At 39.7% G+C, this 21,201-nt stretch overlaps 1 protein-coding gene and 1 long non-coding RNA gene across 3 annotated transcripts in view; both read right to left on the bottom strand.

Moving 5' to 3' along the window:
* Window positions 1–1,783, bottom strand: part of itga6a (integrin, alpha 6a) — a 34,455-nt gene extending 32,672 nt beyond the window's left edge. For both annotated transcript variants that reach the window (XM_064327193.1, XM_064327194.1), the window contains exon 1: window positions 1,428–1,783. In XM_064327193.1, the coding sequence (XP_064183263.1) occupies window positions 1,428–1,609 (182 nt within the window). In that variant the 5' untranslated portion in view covers window positions 1,610–1,783. The remainder of the gene's footprint in view (window positions 1–1,427) is intronic.
* A 7,723-nt stretch (window positions 1,784–9,506) lies between these two features.
* LOC135250661 (uncharacterized) lies at window positions 9,507–20,652 on the bottom strand. The gene is made up of 4 exons (XR_010328976.1): window positions 20,559–20,652; window positions 11,858–12,043; window positions 11,112–11,203; window positions 9,507–10,469 (listed from the first exon to the last, which is right to left on the bottom strand). It is a non-coding gene; the product is annotated as an uncharacterized LOC135250661 (long non-coding RNA).
* Window positions 20,653–21,201: the final 549 nt, after the last annotated feature.

The following is a 21,201-nucleotide window of genomic DNA, read 5'->3' as shown; positions in this document are numbered from 1 at the left end:
CTGTGGAAGTGAGTATTGAAGACTGGTACAGCTGGAGTCTTCAGAAACCCAGGCAAGATATAAGGAGCAAAATGAAGACCTGATGGGACATTCACAGAGAGGACGCATGAGGTAGCTGTGGCTCACAACCTCAGCCTATCCAGAGCAGCAAAATGGACCCCTATATCAAGTGCTAGACTGCAGACACCTCCTTTCCAGAGATAACCACTTTAACACACAGCTTGTTTTTGAAGTGCCCTCTTGTCCATCTGATTTTAATGCAAGACATGTAGATATTTAGTAATTAATCTATAAATATTACTCTTACTACTGCTATGCCTACTGCAGCTACTAAACACAAATAACAGCTAATACAGCTAATACACACAGCTAAACATTACAATCATTTGGCAGACACTCTTATCCAGAGCAACAAACAGTTGTTGAGAACATCAGTGTCACTGCTACTACTATGGTTTATATTACTAATTACGAATAGTTTAGTGTTATAACTAATTACAACCAATTTTTACTATTATTATTATTACTTCTGTTATTTTTATTAGGCCTACCATTATTGCGGCCTTCATACATTTTAGAGACAGCCACACTGCACCCTTACCAAATATAACCATGCGAGAGAGAAGAACTGTTTTTCCCATTGACGGGTCTATAAATTTCACATTTAAATTTCAGAAACCCAAGTCAGTCATCGCGGAGATACAGTCGTTGCCTTTTCAATTAGCATGCAAGATTTTTGCATTGAAATGGCACCTATAAAGGCACCTATGGTTTGGCATTGTTAGCTTGTGGCGAGGTTTCTGTCAAAGGGCAGACCAAGCACAAAGACTGCCCCCACGCACAACGACCCGCTGCGAACTGAATATAAATTCCTCGTTGTTTCCCCCCCGCCCCAACAACAAAACTTTGTGTGCATTCTGTTCCGGTCTGCGCTAGCAAAGTTCTCTCAAAAGCGTTAGAGATTCGATTTTGTAAAAACGCACAAACACATTCGAAACATACGTTTTAATTGCACGTTTAAATATAATTTATCGGGGGTATAGTGAGTATAGGAGGTATAGTGCATACATGGTCACGTTTTAGGAGGACACAAAACCTAGAAATAATTTACCACAGTGAGGAATCCATGCATTACAAAGTCAGCGTTTATCAGAACACAGTGCGTTTTGCGCGTTCAATAGCTAACTAGTTTACAACTAATGCAGGCTAATAATGTTACGTTTTCATTTCCCATTAAAGAAAACTTTTATATGATTCTGTAAAACTTTGAAAAGAACCTGCTACCCCAAGTCAAGTGACAGCCTGCAGTTCCCTGTCAGGGCAATAAAACAGAACATAGAACTCCATGTTTTAAATGGATATTAACGAGATACATTATGCGTATAGTTACTTAAACAACGTATTTACAAGGTAAAACGGAAACTTACATTCTCTTATCAGCAGGATTAAGTTGTCTGTGTAGGGCGAGGGAAAATCCGAACAGGCTGCCCGGTTCCCCGTATTTCTTGAGGACATTCTCTGTATCAAGATTAAAAGCTGAAATATGTGTCCATGCAGAGAGACCGAGGAACAACAGGCGAAGAACAGGTGTTATCTTGCAAAATGCCATTGCGTTGAGGACTTATTTCGGTTATCACGTCGGCTTGTCCTTTTCACCGATTTTCTCAACCTTGAATGAAACTCGCAGTGGTAGAACTAAATGGTGTCGTTGTTCTCCTAAGGCTAGGGTTTTAACCGAAACGTTCACAGCACCGCGCCCCTCCTCTCCCTCTTCCTTATCCACCCAGTACGTCATCATATACCTTAGCTGCGTCGAAGACCTCTTATCTGCCTATTGTAATGCAAGTCTAACTGTTCATATATTGACTTTACATGCGAGAATTGAAAATATGTGTCCAACAAATTGGCACATAAGCATTATATATCGAAGTGAAGGATACACCTGTAAGTTGTGCAAGAAAGGGAAACCGGTATAAGCCGGAAGACTGTATCGCATGAAAATGTAAAAAATCAATATACGAATCTTCTGACAACTCAGTTTAAACTATGTTTAGTTAGAATTAATTTAAAAATGCAATTGGAATAATAATATTACGATGTTGTGGTAAAGCTCCCTGCAAGCTTCCACCCAGAAAGGCTAAAATTAAAACGGAATAAATAATGTTCTGATTGAACCTAAATACTTTAATTTTCGAAAACCTAAAAAATGTAGGCATAACAAATTGAAAAAAAAAAGATTTTAAGTAATAACATATCCTTGTAATGGCTGATGTTTCATAAAGAATGGCCAACATTTCACTTTCAGTAAACAAATGGAGAAAAAGGGTGTCAAGATCAGGGGCACAGTAATCTAACTGGGTGTGTGTATGTGTGCATCCCCTCCCCACAGCTCATTCATGAATCTGGCATTTTGCATGAAGTGATAGTACTCAGATATATTACAGTTCATAAACTAGTAGCAGTGTACTGTAGTGTTGAAGAAAAACAGCCTGTGTTCCCAACGCTTTGGGTTGATTTCCTGGTGGGGCACTGCAGTCATGCCCTAGAGCAAAGTACCTAGCCGAAATTCCTTCAGTGAAAACCAAAATTCTTCAGGCAGAATACTGAATAAAAATGCAAGATATATAAGGACATCTTGAAAAACAGTAACTGTTTAGGGTAACAGCTTATATGAATGAACTGTTTTTTTTTAAAAATATATATATTTTAACTGCAGTATATTGTGAAACACCCTTACAAGGTAGGTTACATAGACAAACAACCAAATCATCACAGTCAGTTTAACTACCTTCATTTCAATCTAGATGTACTTAGATAATAATGCTTTTCCAACCAGCAGGTTGGAGACACTATGATATAATACATATTATGTTAATTGATTATTTTATACTATACTAATACAAAATGCCATGTACTAGTACAGTCAAATGTATTAAGGCAGGTTTGAAATGCAGTTTTGCTATGGTCGAGTTTTTTGTTGGGGGTGGCAATTCTTCTGAATGATTATTCTGCTCTGATGAAAGCATCCTGGAATGAAATTTCCGGTGAAGTGCTAAAATTCTGCATGTTAATCATCGTACCACTCCTCTGTGTGATGATGTGATGATCAGGCACATACTTGTTTGACTAATCTCTTCAATTTCTTTAATGTCTGTCCTCAGGTATTTTACTTGTGTACTTATGCACCACACCTTGGACAGCAGAGTGCATGGTGATAATGATCATTTGATGAACAAAATACAAATGTAACTACACAGTTACAATACAGTACAAAACTATTTCAATTGTGAGGCTACACTGTATATTTGCCTGATGCTTTTTAAACTTATTTTGTTGTAGTCACACATCTTCGTGCAATGAAGTGATGACTACATGTATATTAATGCCCTGAAACAAAAGCAGAGGCCATGTGTTTGTAATAGCATATTGTGGTCCTGGGTAGCTTCAGCTAAGAGAGGATATTAAATGTGGCAGCACTTGTTGACTTGCAGCTACAGATTCTCTTCATTGACTGTAAACCTGCAAAATTTTGTTGGAATAACAGTACCATGGACATATCCAGCTCCTGCTCACTCTTCCTTCCACTCTTTTAATGGTACTTAGAAGACAGTGTTATCCAGAGTGGCTTACACTGCAAAGGCAAATACAAAGATCAGGTATCAAAGAGCAGCTATTTTAGCTTCCTTTACAGCTGCCCTTATATTCACATTATCATATGATCTGGCTCAAGGGATGTAATTTTCACTAATGCATTAAATGGAATGTTAAACCTACACTACATGGCCAAAAGTATGTGGACAGGTGACATCCGATATCTCATCCAAAATTATGGGCATTAGTATGGAGTTGGTCCACTGCTATAACAACCTCCACTCTTCTGGGAAGGCTTTATACTAGATGTTGGAGCTCCAGGGATTTGCTTCCATTTAGCCAGAAGAGCATTAGTGAGGTTGGGCACTTATTGGCCAATTAGGCCTGGCTCACATTTGGCTTTCCAATCGATCCCAAAGGTGTTGGATGGGGTAGAGGTCAGGGCTCTGTGAAAGCCAGTCAAGTTCTTCCACATCATTCTTGACAAAACCATTTCTGTATGGACCTTGCTGTTTTTCCGGGGGCATTTTCATAAACAGGGCTTAAACAGGGCCTTCCCCGGACTGTTGAGAAAGCACAGAATTGTCTAAAATGTGATTGTATGCTGTAGCATTAATATTTGCCTTCAATAGAATTAAGGGGCCTAGCCCAAACCATTTAAAACTGCCACAGACTAAGGGGTATCCTGATACTTTTGGTCATATTGTGTACTTGTTCAATTAAATGTCCAACACTGAAAAAAATCAGCCATAGTTACTGTGTAAAGGATAGTAATTCTTTGCAGGAGCGTCCTGCTCGTGAATCCCAGTAGCATAACTATTGAATAAGTGGTCTTGGTATTGGGTAATTGGTGGCACCTGTATGGTAGGCAGTGCGGGCTGATAAAAGTGCCTCATACAAGTTGGAGATAGAGCGGGGAAAATCAACTGCTGCGGGATGCCAACAACCCACGGCGGAATGCCGAATGGTGAACTTTGTGTTTGTTTTTGTGTTACCCTGCCAAGCTAAATACGTACATGATACCGATCAAATTGAGTGTTACCCCTCCAGTAACAAGATTGTCAATGTTCTGTATACCCCAACTTGGTTGTGTAATGTTTGTCAGTGGCATTGCCTGCAATTGGATAGTTTGACCAGTCTCAGTGGGGGCTGAGTGGTGTCCAGCAGTGGAACCCACCGGTGGTAAGATTTGTGTAATTGTTGTATTGATGTGGGGGGAAGAGAAGGAAAAATTCCCTCTGAATATTGCTTGAGGGTGTGTGTGGGCGTGCACGTGTGCACATTTGTCTGTAAGAATTGTGCATTTGTCGGGGGAGTCGGGTTTAACCATTTAGCAATGGTATACTGTAGACTGGTCCTGATTCTCTTCCCACTGCCTTCTGTATTTTATAAACTTGTTGTATAACAAGCATGAATCCACAATAGCTGCGACCGCACACGTGCATGCATCCATGTGTGCATGCATCCACGCACACACCCTCACACAAACACGTGACCTCTTCTTTGGGTCATGACCAACCTTTCCACAAAGTCTTGTGCAAATCTGTGAATCCATTTGGGAGTTGTGCGCCTTTTTGTGATAGGCCACGCCCATTGCCACACACCCTCACACACCCTCACACAAACACGGGACCTCTTCTTTGGCTCATGACCAACCTTTCCACAAAATCTTGTGCAAATCTGTGAATCCATTCGGGAGTTATTTGTCTTTTTGTGATAGGCCACGCCCATCGCCACACCCCCTCTTGGTCATTCGGCCTGAAAGTTACTCAGCTATTCCTTCCAGTCATGACCAACGTCCATGCCAAATTTCACCCTCCTGGGGCGAAAACTGTGGCCGCTACAGGGTGGGACACTTTTTGTGGACCGACCAACTAACCGACCGACTGACAGACAGAGCTATAGAGCTGCCGGTCGCAGCTAATAAAATATTGTATTAAATCCAGTGTCTGTTTTGGCCCACACCCAGGTCTTCCACCCTATTCTGAAAGAATCACCCAAACTAGAGCGGAGAATTTTACTTGAGGATTGTGAGCTCCAACTAGTTGAAACGCCGCTGTAATTGTGGGCATAATATTTAGGACCTGTCTAGTTTACAACTGCAAGTTACAAGTGCCTCAAATTTCGGGATTCTGAAATAGCGTAGAAAACATTTTATTGTATAAGACTTCCTTTATTAAACATGCCTTTTATCAACTAGGCTGGTTTCATGTCTATAATGTTTCTCATATATCTCACTAACTGACTTTGAAAAGGAACTTGCAAACGAACTTTTAAAAAGGACAGGCATCTTGAGAATACAGTATGAGATGTGGGAGCATCCATGCACTAATCAATCAGCAGAAAAGGGTGGAGATCTATATAAAGTATTGATTGAAGTATCGTTCAGAAAGACACTCTTCATTCCAAAGAATTCAGAAAGTTTCTTTTTGTTCTGTGATCATAGCGGACTCTTGTGGAATTATTTTTATAAGTAAAGAAGTAGCCAGTCTCCTCGCTACATGTTCCTGTGAGTGAAACGCTGGTGGAAATTGTCCAACCAACTTTTTGGCTAGTCATACAGTACTGTGCAAAAGTCTTAGGCACCCTAGATTTTTAAATATAATACATAGTATATATTTGGTCTTAGATGTTTATTTTTGTTTTCTGCATTACTGTGTCAGAAAAGAGCAGATTTCAGATTTCAAAACATGAATTTTCCAAAAAATGAAATTTTACAGATACATTTTTGTATTTTGTTGAATAAAGTAATATTTTAAGTAATAGACTACTTTTCAGATAAAAACTTGATCAAGGGTCTCTGGGATTATCTGGAGAGCCAGAAGCAAGCGAAACCGCCAAAATCTGCAGAAGAACTGTGGCAAGTTCTCCAAAATGCTTGGAACAACCTGCTAGCCGATTTTCTTATAAAACTGCCGGACAGTGTACCTAAGAGAATTGATGTAGTTTTAAAGGCGAAGGGTGGTCATACCAAACATTGATTTTATTTAGTTTTTAACTATTTACTGCTCTTTATATTATTTTTTCGATATTTATAACCTTTCATTTCATTATTTTTGAAAGCACCTTAGCTGTACAGAATTTTTTTTACAGGTGCCTAAGACTTTTGTACAGTACTGTAAATTAAGTGAAATATAGGATGCGTGTCCCATGTAGCAGTTATGTTCTGCCATATTCTAAAACATGCAAGGCAAGTTGAATTGAAAGAGTCACAGGAGATGGGCCTTCTGTTGCACATGTTGTTTTGTGCTCATCTGTGGTGCCCCATTCTTCCCCAGTGCCTGAGTGTGCTAAAGCTGTACTCCTTCCCATCAATACCACACTTTGTTAACGAGGAGCTGAATCACAGTGTGGGCAGAGCGAATCTCTCTCCAGAACAAAGGCTATGATACAGTCTCGCCTACATGCCCTGGGAGGAAATTATTGATAAGTGGATCTCAGCCAGGGGGACAATTTTTGCTTGCTGTGCTCATGATAATGCTTTCTGTGCCCATAATGAAGGCCTTTGTCATTTCCACCAGTGGAGACACATACACGAGTTACAGTACAGTTCACAAGTCCAGAACCTTTTCAGCAAAGAGTCTTAAAGTTGGGATAAAGACACTTTAGACTGGCCAAAGCAATTTTCTTCTTCATTAAGTGGTCAATTGGCTTTACAAACAGGATCATGTGGATGGAAACATATTGAAAATTGTGGATGAAGTCATAGTCACATGCCATGTGGGCACAAGGGTGCCAGTTATTTGCACCACATCAGAGACCTATGCCCAATATGAATGAGTGCTACACAATAGTAGAGTGTAACAAAAATGCATAATAAAACTTTTACATTACTCAGGAGCACCCATTTCTGTTTGAATCAATATTTAAATGGCCAGCCAGTAGGAATATTTACAAGTAGATTTGTACCTAAATTATCTGAGATCACAAAAACACATCCAATAACTCTGTATTTATACGACCTTACCGACAAATCCTAAAACTGAAATACTTTTAAGATCATCTAACCTGCTCAGCCTACAAGTAATCAGTCTCCTTCTAAGGGCAAAGGGAAAGCCTTTCCTTCTTTCAAGCACATTTTTTAAACACTGTTCACAGCGCATGTTGATGTCGGCCTTGTTCTCTAAGCCTAGCATGAAACAATGCTGACAATTGTAAGAGCCTCAAAGCAGTGTCCCCATTTAAGCTATTCAAGTTAGAGACAGAGAACAACGCAGTTAATTTCAGAGAACCCACACATGACCTAATGCGTCTAAGTGACCAGGAATTCCTCTGCCAGTGCCAGTGTCTGGCCTTGACACTCCAACACCAGAATAATTATTGTTTTATGACTGTGTTCCGCAACTGAATCGGAATAGAGGGACTGCAGTGCTGGAGATCCCATGTCCAAAAACATAAAAATCTGAGAAAATCCCATACAATAATAAAATTCAGCTTGGTAGATGAACATTAATTCAATCAATTCTATCTTCCAAGACACTCCTTTGTGCTTAACATAGTCTCTTCTGTGGAGTACAGTTGCCTGTTTGCACTTACCGTGAATTTAATCAATAATTTTTAATCCCACTGAAATAATAGGTTTGCAAAAAGTAAAATGATAACATTGCATCTATTTTAAAGTACATTAACACAGAGTATTAAAAGATGATTAGGGATACTGAGGATTATTCTCTTGATAAATTATTAATACTAGCCTATATGTATTTATGTATTCGTTTTGCTAATGCTTGTATTGTGTAGATCATTATGTATTTGTTTAATTTGTCATACAGTATATTCATCACTGCCATGCTCTTTGAATGGTAATATTCACCAAAAAAAGTTGTAGGAATGCAGTCATTTCCCCCTAGTACTCAGCAATAGCCAGTAGCAGGTTTCCAAATTTCAGGCCAGGCCTGAAATTAGTGTTAAGGGGTGAGTATACATTTGTCATTTTTAGGTGTAAGGGAATTAAGTCCAACAGGAATAAGGTTTTATATTTCAAAAGGTAAAAGGTTTAAAAATATGTAAGTTAATCCAAGCGCATGGTAGACATATGGTCATTACAATTTGTTATAATTGCTGCATCCTATTAAATATTCTTTCATTTTTTTTTAGAAAGAAACACCAGGTCCCTTTCAAATACAAACATTATTCAAAGATCTCCACAGTTCTGTGGTAATGACTTTAAAGCTTTTGTAAATCCACACATGCAAACTTTGTCCTGTTGGAGGAAAAGGAATCACACCCTAAAAAATTCCAGCTACTGTTTATGAACCGACTTTTATCCTCCGAGAAAATGGTCTCCATGCTACCTCCTCCTCATCAAACTGTAATTCAATTGTTTTAATGCAACACATGATGAACAATGAATAACAGTCATGACTGAGGCCTCATGAAGTATTTTTGACTGTCTGACTGCACCATCCGTCACAATTTATTGCATTGGTACCCATGGCCATATTTACTTCTTGTCTTCAGCTTTCAGTAGTGCAAAATATCCCCATTGATCCAATCACTCAGAGAGTACACACTGGAATCAGAGTCCCTCCCTTTTGAATCATTATGCACAAAGAATTGCAAGCAGTCAGCAAGAGGGTTTCATAATTCTTAATTGAACAGACATTGAGTACCTGCGTGTGTCTCCATATATTCTTGTCTCTACCGGCTTCCGTGAAGACAGAAATATTGCCAGTTATGAATGAGTTTATATACATAAACTCACATCAGAAACAGCCATTTTTATGCAAGAAATTGAGTGCAGCACTGATCATTTAGAAGACTGTGGAAGCAAATGTACAGTGAAAACAGACCTGCCTCAATCTGAGTTAGATATCAGATCGTAACATGAGACCCTCTGCTATACTCCCCTCCACCCCTCCCATGTTCCCATTCCCTTGCCCCTCCACCATCCAACCCTCCCCTCTGCACCTCCCTCCGTCCTCCATGGGTTTCTGTTGTTAGCCAGCAGAATTCATTTCAGCACCCACATCTCTCATTGCTTTTCAAAAACAACATAGGTCAAACAGTGTTTCTGCAAATACAGACTGGGTTTAGCTTTTTTTGAAAATAGACATGCGCAATCATTAAAAGCATCGGCAGAAAGTTTCAGGAAATGAAGAGCTTTCAGCCTTGTTAACCCATTAGTCTGTCACCAAGAAATATGGCGATTTGTCTGAGTCAGGTCCAATTTAGAAAAGGAACCTTCCCCAAATAAGCAGCTGTTGATTATCTGCAATCGCAGACTGCAGTGAGAGCCATTTCTGAGCTGGTGAATACTGACTCACTGTTGAGGTGCAGGTACTGAAGAAATTCTTGGCACTGATATGCCCTGTTCTCAAAAGAAGCTCTTCCCTCATTAGTTACAGTATGGTTATTTTGGTCCAAATAAGAAAACTTTCAGCATTATGTGGAAGAGAGGCAAACAATCAACATGTCTGGCAATGTCAATGCCTTAAAAACATGTTGACATATTTATAAATAGTTTCTGGGAATGTCAATGCCAGAAAATATCTTGAGGTGTTCAGAAATAATTTCTGGCAATGGCAATGCCTTAAAAATATGTTAAGGTATTCAGAAATAATTCAAGATATTTTTGACACAAGGACATGAAAAGCTCAAACTAGTGAAACTACTTTCAATTCAAGTTTTCATGTTTGTGCAACAAGATTCAAAGAAAGACTTGATGTGGCGCAGAGACGCATGTGGGAAGGTGGAAAGGAGCAGAAGGAGCAATTATGTGCCAATAGAGGGGCGGGAGGATTCTCTGCCATTGACAGAGCGCTGTCACAGAGCTCTGAGTGCATTTGATTAAAGTGTGTGATAGGGTGGCTGGCCAGTCCTCCAGGGAGTCATTGCACGATCAAGATGAATGATGCAGGCATGTGGTCTTTACATTCCTAAAGACAGGAGAAGAAGGTTTCAACCTGTTTGCCTTTAAGTATTGTCTCACAAAAAGCATCAGCAGGCCTTCCTCTCCATTCACTCATTTACAAAATATGCCACCACAGCAGATGGTGAGATTTCAAAATCAGCACACCCATGAAAATACTCACTTAGGGCATCCTACCTTATGCTCCAGAATTCACAACCAATTAGCTTACAAGAAACATGCTTTGTTGGTAAAGCCGAGGGCATTTATACAAGGTGAGTAAGCTAAAGGGGGGGGGGGAGCTAAGTGAGGTAACGTACCACAAAATATAAGGGATGTGGTCTGACCTGACATGACCTATAAACGCGCAAACACACAAGAAAATGCCACCACAGTGAAGCTACCAGCAGACGTTTTCAGCTAAATATACTGCTCTCTCCTCACAGTTGTCTCATTAAATTACATATTGATCAGCCTTCAATATAGATTTGATCATAACATGATTAAAACAGGAAGGTATCATGTTACCAGCAAGGCCGACTCAAGATGAGGAAGACAAATTGACTTGTGAGATTCTCCTTCCCTATTAGATCTTACTACAACTAACATGTGTAATTATATACATTTATTTATTGCAATTAATAATTTAAGTATGGTCAATGCACATTACATTCCAAATACAGTCCAGGAATAATGGTAACAGATGGTCCTTCGGATGATCTTGTGTGGAAACGGAGGGAAAGGTCATCATGGGAGTTGTTTCTGGAACATAATAAGGCAGCAGTTAATCTATGATTGATGGTTTGTTTTCTGGTCTTCATTTCCATATGGTGAAGAAGTAAAGCAATGCACAGCTAGAGTGGTAATGGTAACATATTGATTGCAGGTTTCATTTGCCTAAGTAATCCATTTGTTTCTTTTTCTACCTTTTCATCCCCAATGAATGAATTTCAATGAGATAAAAAAAAAAACACAACAATACCCAATAATGGATTCACGGGGGCTATACTGAGACTGTTACAAATGGTTTCTGATGTTAATTGCAAATGAAGCTTGATTTGAAAATGCAGTGAATTATTCTACCAATTTAACAAATGAGAGTACAAACTGATTTATCCACAGAGCCATAAACCATAGTGGCAGCTGCTGTAATTGAAAGCTTTTTTTCATAAATGTAGGTGTGCCATTTTCATCTGTCACTCTTCCACATACTCAGAGTTATTGATTGTTGCTTACGCTACCTTCTTCCTTCTCTCTCTTGGCTACTTTAAAAACAAAGGATCGTTCAGAACTGTGACATCTTCCTGTTTTTTCCAGGTGCAGAACTTGTGTGTTCACTGCACTGTCCAAAAAAAAAAAAAAACAGACTGACACATTGGTGTTCCTGTATCCCAAGCAGGTTTTTACATGCTTTACCTGGTTATTGATTGATGTATCATGTCCAATAGTGCTTTGAACCCAAAGGACACCATCTTCTTGGAAATGTAGCTCTCACATACCAGCTATAAATGAGTGCGGTCTGTTGTCATGTGCCCCGGGTGCTTGCTGGAGCTGTAACTTGAGCCATCAGAGGGGGTTGACCAGGTGTAGCTCAGAGAGCTCCTTCTCAATGGAGTGCAGTAACATGAGAAAGAAGCATATCAGGGAATGAGGTATGGAAGGGCCTGCAGAGGTTAGAGCACCTTTCTCTTGAGATTTGCCACATTGTTCAGGTCGTTTGTTTGAGCACCTGAGACTGCATTTGTGGGAAAGTCTTGAAACCCAAGTCAGGTGCCTCAGCTCACCTCCTTATGACTATTGGTTAAAATCTCTGTCTGCCCAGACAAATGCTTACTTGGAGCTGGTTAACAAAGCATGCAATCAGAAACCAGATAAATGTATGCCCAGTTGGCTAACTTGGTAAACTTTCTCCCCATAAGCACAGGTTAGGCCCTATAGCCTAGACATGCCATGTTTGAGTCATTAACAAATTATAACTGAACTGGAATTAAATAATTGCCTTTGCTTTCCCTGCATTTGCTCCTCCCAGCTACACACCGAGCACTTTGTGTCTTTGAACTCGCAGATACATGCCTCTCCTCAGCACAGCAGAAAAAAATGTTCCTGGCTCATTGTATGTGAGAGTGTATGAACCTCATATTCAGGTTAGGACAATTGTGGCAATTTGAGAGGAATTATTGCCATTTGAAAAAAATGAGGCGGGGGCGGGTGGGGATGTCTCAAAAAGAAAACAGATGAATAAGCACTAAAAACAGCAGGATTTAGTTGATTAGGAGAAATTAGTTTCTCACCGATTCAGTCATTTACAATTCTTCGCATTTTTTCAAATAACCTTCCATGCAAAGCACAGCCACAACTTCAGTGCAAACTACAGACAATCCCTATCATTAACCATTAACCTAAGTCTTCATCAGCACCTTCACATAGTGGTTTCCAGGTTATGATGCCCAGTGGCAGCCAAGCATGCTTGACAGGCCACAGACAGGCCCAAGAAACAGAGCCTGGATAATCTTACTATGTGACACACATTTGCACATCATGTCAGCTAAAAGCCTTGCCCAGATTAATAAATTCTAAAGTATAGTGTAATCTGCTATGCTCTATGGTCTGAATATTAATGCAGAACGAAATATTAAAATGAAAATATCTGAATCCCTCTTTGAAAGTAGACTGCTGTGTGTATTTTGTTTTATCTGTGATAAAATGACTGCAAAATTGCAAAGGAATGCAAAACACTTCTCAGCAGCAAGTGGGCGTACACTGAAACGCAGGATTAGTACCCAGTGGTACCATGCACCGTCTTACCCACTCCTGGCCTGCTTGCTAAATTCATTAAGGGATCATTCCTGTGATAAGCTCACTAGCTGGTGCTTACTCTCTATTGGACAGGATAGATTTATAATCAGGAGAATATATAGCTGAATATCTGGCATTCACCAGTTCTGATCAAGAATATCTCCACCACTACATCTGGAACCTGTTCTCTCAGCTATAGTGTACCTGTCAAAAGAGAGCACATGAAATAGGCCTGCTTTCCATCACAATACAAAAGCAACTGCATCATCAGAGGCTCTAGGGTGCTCTGCAGTAGATGCTCACCAGTGCTCTCTTTCTTTCTAATGACGTGCCGAACAGTGTATTTTGGTTAGCCTAAGGTTTGGCCTATGTCTCTGACTGTTTTTTCATATTTCTTAGCCTCATAATGGCTCCCTTAACTGCCTAGAATCAAAACGAGATACTGACAGCTCTCTCATACCAGCACTAAGGAAGCAACTGAACACACTTGACTAATCTGAAACCCCTGTGATGCCATTTGTCCAAACATTATGATGACCTGAAATGGGGGGCTATGTATAAAGAATGCTGTCATTTCTACAAGGCGAAACTAAAACGTATAAAAAAATACTCTTTAATAAAAGCATGTGCACTTTAACCACATGTTAATCGTTTGATTACAAATGTAGAATTGTAGACTACAGAGCCAAATGAAGAAAAAATATTTCTGTCCCAAATATTATGTATGTGTATGTATTAGGGAAGCAAATTTCGTGCAATTCCTTTAATCGATTAATGCTTATTAATTGATCAATAATGATTGACTGATAAGCTTAAAATGTACTATATGGCCTAAAAAATTATTCAAAATAGGCCTACCAATTAAGTAGTAGTATATATCAGAGATATTTAAGATATTTTATTATACATTTATTATGCTGTGCATCTATTTTGCAACCATTTTTATAATGGCTGCAAAATTAATTTCCCTAGTGCCATAAGGAACAGCTACATACTAACCAATAAGTGTGTGGAAAAATATGTGCCTTGTATGAAACTGCACGAACAGAGCTACATTATTATTATTATTATTATTTTATGGAGCAAGCTTAGGGTGCATAGGCATTTATAGGCATAAGAAGAGGAAAGTCCGCTATAAGAAATGAGCACCCTGGTACAATGACCTTACTTATGCTCTCAAACAAGCTTCATGCCAACTTAAGTGCAAATGGCGTTCTACTAAATTGCAGGTATTCCTCCAGGACTGGAAAGTCTACTAATTTATAAACATGCCCTCTCCACAGCACGTTCCTCATACTTCTCTACTTTAATAGATGAACACAGAAACAATCCTAGGCACCTGTTTAACACTGTTGCCAGACTGACCAAGAATCAAGTTGATCCATGTGTCTCAATATTATTTAGTAGCAATGACTTCATGAATTTCTTTGATGACAAAATTATAAAAATCAGGGACAAGATTCAAAGTTCTCCTACCACCCCTCATATAGGGTCTGCCCTTCCATCCACTCAACGCATGGATGCAGAATCTTCAGAAGAATCTTCAGAAAGATGGGTGGCCTACCTGAACTCTTTTGCTCCAATAGACCTCATGGAGTTTAATGCCACAGTTAATTCCTCAAAATCTTCTACTTGTCTTCTAGACCCTATCCCTACAAAGCTTTTCAAGGAGCTACTACCAGTGATTGGAACACCAATGTTACATATTGTCAATGTGTCTTTAGCATCTAGAGACATACCACAGACTCTTAAACTTGCAGTCATCAAACCCCTTCTTAAGAAGCCAAACTTGGATGTGAATGACCTGTCTAACTACAGGCCTATCTCAAACCTCCCGTTCCTTTCTAAAATACTAGAAAAGGTAATTTCAAAACAACTTGGTTCATTTTTTCCCTCCAATCATATATTGGAAGTTTTTCAATCTGGTTTTAGACCCTCTCACAGCACTGAAACAGCCCTGGTCAAAGTACTCAATGACCTACTCCTCGTTTCAGACAATGGCTGCATCTCTGTACTTGTGCTTTTAGACTTAAGTGCAGCATTTGACACAGTTGATCACCTCATCCTTCTGGATAGACTTGAAAATCTTGTAGGCCTCCGTGGACAGGCACTCTCTTGGTTCAGATCATACCTATCAGACCGATATTAATTTGTGCATTTTAATAATGATTCCTCTTACCAATCCAGGGTTAGATATGGAGTACCACAAGGATCTGTGCTTGGGCCTTTGCTCTTCTCTCTTTATATGCTCCCCCTGGGACAAGTTATTAGCAAACATGGCATTAATTTCCACTGCTATGCAGATGACACCCAATTGTATCTATCAGTTAAACCTGATGAAGTTGTCCAGCTGTCAAAGATCAAAGCCTGTCTTATAGACATAAAGGAATGGATGACCCAAAACTTTCTCTTGCTAAACTCCGATAAGACCGAGATAATGGTAGTGGGGCCCAAGTCCCTGAGATGCAAACTCTGACTATATGCTTAACATTGATGGAATCTCCATTACTTCAAGTGCTGTAATCAAAGATCTTGGTGTTACCTTTGATCCAGATCTTGCATTTGATATACATATTAAAAACATCTCTAGGGTTGCTTTTTATCACTTGAGAAATATCTCTAAAATTCGGAAAATACTGTCCTTACATGATGCAGAAAAGCTAGTTCATGCTTTTGTTACTTCAAGATTAGATTACTGCAATGCTCTTTTGTCTGGATGTGCAAATTCCTCTCTGAAAGGGCTCCAGCTAATTCAAAATGCAGCAGCTCATATTCTCACTAGAACAAGGAGATTCGAGCACATCAGCCCAGTGTTAGCATCGCTTCACTGGTTGCCAGTTAAATTCCGATTAGACTATAAGATACTACTTCTTACCTTTAAAGCCTTACATGGGCTTGCCCCTTTGTACTTAAATAATTTACTTCTTCCTTATATTCCCTCACTAACGCTCCGTTCGCAGGGTGCAGGCCTCCTTGTTATTCCTAGAATAGTTAAAAGTACCAGAGGTGGTAGAGCCTTCTTCTATCGTGCTCCCCTCCTGTGGAACAAGTTGCCTGCCCATGTTCGGGGCGCAGACACTATCACTTTATTTAAAGCTAGGCTCAAAACATATCTTTTTATTCTCTCCTATATTTGAGGGGCAGGCATGGGTGGGTGGCAGGCATAGCTATAGAGTCTCTGGTGGACTGAGCGGTTAGTGCTGTCACTGGATCATCATTGGCAGTGCTGTGTTAAGCTGAACCGGTCATGGTCTGGTGATGACTGTCTCAAGCCTGCCCTCATGGTTGCGTTGGCCCCTGCTTTAGCTATGCTGTTATAGCCTTATTCTGCCAGGGTTTTCCTTATTGTACGCAGGCACCTCTGTCTCTTCTGCTCTGCTTGCTAATCTACCTTTTGAACCCCCTAACAATGTTTTTTTTTCCTCGTTTTCCTCGTTCCTCGGCTCTGGGCACCTGCCCGGAGCTCTAGCCCAACCCATAGGAAAGCAAAATCCAAGAAGAGATCTCATAGTTGTTTCTTTCATTTCTCCTAGACACAAATGAGCTATTTAATACTAAGGTGAGACCAAAGGCTTTTTCTCCTACTTCTAAAATTCAACTCAGGAGAAACAACCACATATAGCCTCATTTATGTCTTACTCTGATCAAAACAAGAGATCTCTAAATGATCTTAAATAAGTCTAATTTTGGTCCCCTGAACATGGGACCATGAGAACAGAGAAAGAGCTCAAAGAAAACTCAGCTATGACTCCTAGAATCTCATGATTCTTCTCAAATAGGTCTCAGTTTTCTCATAGTGACCTCATGAGAAACAGCCACATCTCAATTCAATATCCATTCGTCTTACTGAAGTCTCAAATTCATCCTCTCATTATTTCATCTTTTCTCCTAAGGGGGTTTTAGGAGCAAACTTTTCAGATTGAAGTGATCTCAAAAAGATGTACAATTGAGATCTTACTACTTTCTCAAGAGTTAAAGAAAAGCCTATCCTGAGCAAAATATTTAACCTCTGGGAAGTTTGCTGAGCACCCCCCCTGGCCCGGAGTTCCAGCCCTAGACCAGCTAGACCAGCTGGGCACCCCCGCCTCCTGCCACTATTGACTTTCCATAACAAACCGGTGCCTGCCCGCGGCAGATGTGTTCCCCCTCTGAGTCCGGTTCTGCTCAAGGTTTCTTCCTGTTATCAGTCAGGGAGTTTTTCCTTGCCACTGTTGCCCTAGGCTTACTCTTTCGGGGCCGGTTCTCTGTAAAGCTGCTTTGTGACAAAGCTTCTTTGTTAAAAGCGCTATACAAATAAAAATGGATTGATTGATTGATTTATTGTAATTGTTAGAATTTTTCAGTATTATTATAGTTTCTCACATGGGAGTCAATGGCAGTCCATATAACTGCTTGGTGGATTTTTGTGAAATTTTGCACATTGATAGTGGACAGGTCATGGTATTCACTTGCCAAGCCTGGGGTCAGTTCATCCACCTCTCTTGCTCCACCAGAATACCTAATTTGATGCAGAGTTTTGCCCATAACTTTTGAACCATTTGACCAAGAGTTATGATTCTTTCTCCCCCATGATTTTTAGGTTCTGCCGAGTTCAACACCCCTGTCAATTTCTGCCACATTTTTTATTTCAAATTTTTTTAAGAAACACATTTTAGAGGCATACTATCCTGGATTTTCACCTTGAAAGTTTTATAAAACAACCATTCACAGTCTTCAAACAATTGTCTACAAACAACCATTCACAGTCATTACTATGATGCACAGATAATCTGTGCCTGTGTGCACTTCTGCCCAGTCCTTGCTTATCTGCCTGTATTTGCTATTCTAATTCTATGTGTTTAGGACATTTCTGGGTGTGGACCTTCTTTTCTTTGTGGGCTGTATTTGAAAAGCATGTGGCCAATAGAATAAGGAGAAGAGGAAGAGGAAACATGTATAGACTGGCTTCAGTGAGTAGTACGTTTTCAGCTGGGTCAGTGCTGGAGAGATAGGGCAGGCTTGGTGACTAACGCTATCTAAGTGGCTAGCTGGTCAATTTTTAGGTTAGGCAGCTACCTTTATTAGCTAACTAAATTCAGTTATGTTTGGTAACGTTACCTGGCTGGCCATGATGGCTTTAAAATTTGCTGTGGGTCTGATATTTATCCAGAAAGGGCCAGTGTGGGTACACACACCCAATTCTAATAATCAGGTGAGTGCATCCACACTGGCCCTTTATGGACAAGATTAGGGACCCCAGCTCTAAAACATGAACAGCACCTAATTAAGAAAAATGAACAGCTTGTTAAAATACTGGGATTGCAGTTGAGGTTGGAATTAAAACCAGTCCCCAGGACCAAGTTTGAGAACCACTGACCTACAGGCTACCTACAGGCTAGATAGTATCTAATGACGTATCTAACCTGGTCTTGAAAACCCTCAGAGTTTCTGCCTTTACTCTATGACCTGACAGGTCATTCCACACATTGGCTATTCTATGTGTAGGAAAAAATGCTTCCTGAAGTCTGAGTTGAATTTACCTTTTGCTAATTTCCTTTCATGTCCTTATTCTATTAACAGAACTCAACCTGAATCTCTTGTAGTTCACTTTTTTTAATCCCCTTTATGAATTTAAAAGCCTCAATCAAATTTACTACTAAAAGTCTACTTTTACTAAGCTTGAAGAAATTAAGCATCTCAAGTCTTTCCTCATAGCTTTTATGTTTCATACCAGGAATCAGTTTGGTTGCCCTTCTTTGAACCTTTCCCACAGCCTCTATATCTTTCTTGAGGTATGATCCCCAGAACTGCACACAGTACTCCGAGTGTGGTCTAAAAAATGTATTGTATAAGATAAATACAACTTCCTTGGATTTATACTTAATAGTTTTGACTATATATCCTAGTATCCTGTTGACCTTTGTGAATACTACAGCATAGTGCCTAGAACATAAAGAGTTTTGAACTTTACTCCCAAAGCTTTTTCAAAGTGAGCTCATTCTAATTTTGCTCCTCCCATAAAGTAATCCTGCTTTATGTTTTTATTTCCCACATGTAGAACTTTTAGCTATATTGAATTTTATTTGTCAGGTTTTCGCCTACTTCTGGATTTTGTTTAAATTTTATTGGATTACTTTAGTAGATTCCCAACTATTTGCCCAGTTTTGGATCTGCAAATTTAACCAATGTACTTTCAATGTCCCTGTTAAGTTCATTGATATGAATGAGGAAGAGCAGGGGTCCCAGCACCGATCCTTGTGGGACTCCACTTCCCACAGTATCCTAGCTCAGATAAGATCCCTCCTACTACTTTTTGTGCTCTACCCTATAACCAGTTCCAAATTCACTCTGAAACACCTCCTGTAATTCCGACTGTCATCATTTTAATAATAAATCTCTCATGTTTACCTTATCAAATGCTTTTAGATAATCTAAGCATAAAATATCATAAGCCTAGTTACAGTCAAAACACTTGATTGCTTTGTCTGAGATTGCCAAAAGGTCTGTCAAGCATAACCTTCCCTTGTGAAAAACCATGCTGGCTATCCCTGTTGCTATTTTCAAGAAACAATTCAAAAAACAAACGTTTCACGCATGATAAATTCCATATTTTACATTTGATACAATTTGAACTGAAAGACCTGTAGTTTCCTGGATCAATACTGTCTCGTTTCTTATACATTGGTATTATATTACCTTGCTTCCAGTCCTCCGGTATTTCTCCAGTTTCTAAAGACAGTCTAAAAATACCTGCCAGTGGTTTAAAGATGATCTTACCTAACTCATTAAGTACCCTTGGGTATATGCCATCAGGGTCTGCTGCCTTATTTTTCTTTAGTTTATGTAATTTATCCAGTACTTCTTTATCCTATATATCAATCGCTGCTAAGACATTCGGAGTACTGAATACGCCTGCCAGTCTATTAGTAACCTCTGAGAGCCTCTTAGCTTTCAGTAGTTATTTTTTAACCTTAGCACACATTTTACAACATTCAGCCTTACTACTCTCAATGCTGTTGTTTTTATATATCTAATAGTTTTTTTTTCTCAAGCTCTCAAACTTCATCCACTGGGGAGACTACTTCACCAACTTAATTTTCCTTACCTTTGGAACAAATTTACATTGTGTCTCAAGAATAACTCTTTTGAACCTGTCCCACTTTTCATTCACAGTCTCACAATCAAGAAGTTGCAGCCAGTCTATATTACTTAAATGTGCTTGCATCTTGTTAAAATTGGCTCCCTTAAACTTAAATATTCTGGGCTTAGAGAAGGTCCCGCTACTTTACCAAAATACCAAAACTTACTGCAGAATGATCATTGTCCTAAGTGGCTCAATTACCTCTATGTCGCAAATTCAGTCAGAATCATTACATAGCACCTGATCAAAAATTGATTTCCCTCTTGTAGGCTGACAGACATACTGTACGAAAAAGGTCATTTATAGCATCTAAAAAAATTCTTCCTCACTTTTTCCTTGTCCTGTCATCAATTCCTAATTAATTGCAGGGTAATTGAAGTCACCTACAATAATAGTCTCACCTTTCTGACAAGCCTGTTTCATGTTTCCAAAGAGCATTGATTTCTGTGGTGTGGGGATGGCTGGTTTAAGCAGCCACACCTGCCCTGGGTCAAGCTAATTAGACCTGGCTAATTAGATAATTGATTAGGAATTAGATAATTGGCCAGGCTAATTGGACCCGGGAACAGGGGTGGCTGCACCTGTGCATAGTGAGTCAATCAGTGGGCACAGGTTAAATCTGCCATTTCCCTCCCACACAGGGGAGAGCCTCTCGGTCATGACAGGGTTAACATCTGCTCTTGGGCTGTACCATCTTGCCACCCTTCTAAATAAACGTGGACTGTTTGAACATCATCTCCCTGTGTCTCTGTGCTGGAGAGCCCCTTGGAAAGCCACTTCGGTGGCCTGTGGCAGGCATGTTTGCCACAATTTAATATTACTACTGGAGCTGCTGGCAAGTAAC

The sequence above is a fragment of the Anguilla rostrata genome, chromosome 3 (genome assembly GCF_018555375.3).
Source record: "Anguilla rostrata isolate EN2019 chromosome 3, ASM1855537v3, whole genome shotgun sequence".
Classification (NCBI taxonomy): Eukaryota; Metazoa; Chordata; class Actinopteri; order Anguilliformes; family Anguillidae; genus Anguilla; species Anguilla rostrata.
This window is presented reverse-complemented; position numbering and strand designations above follow the sequence as displayed.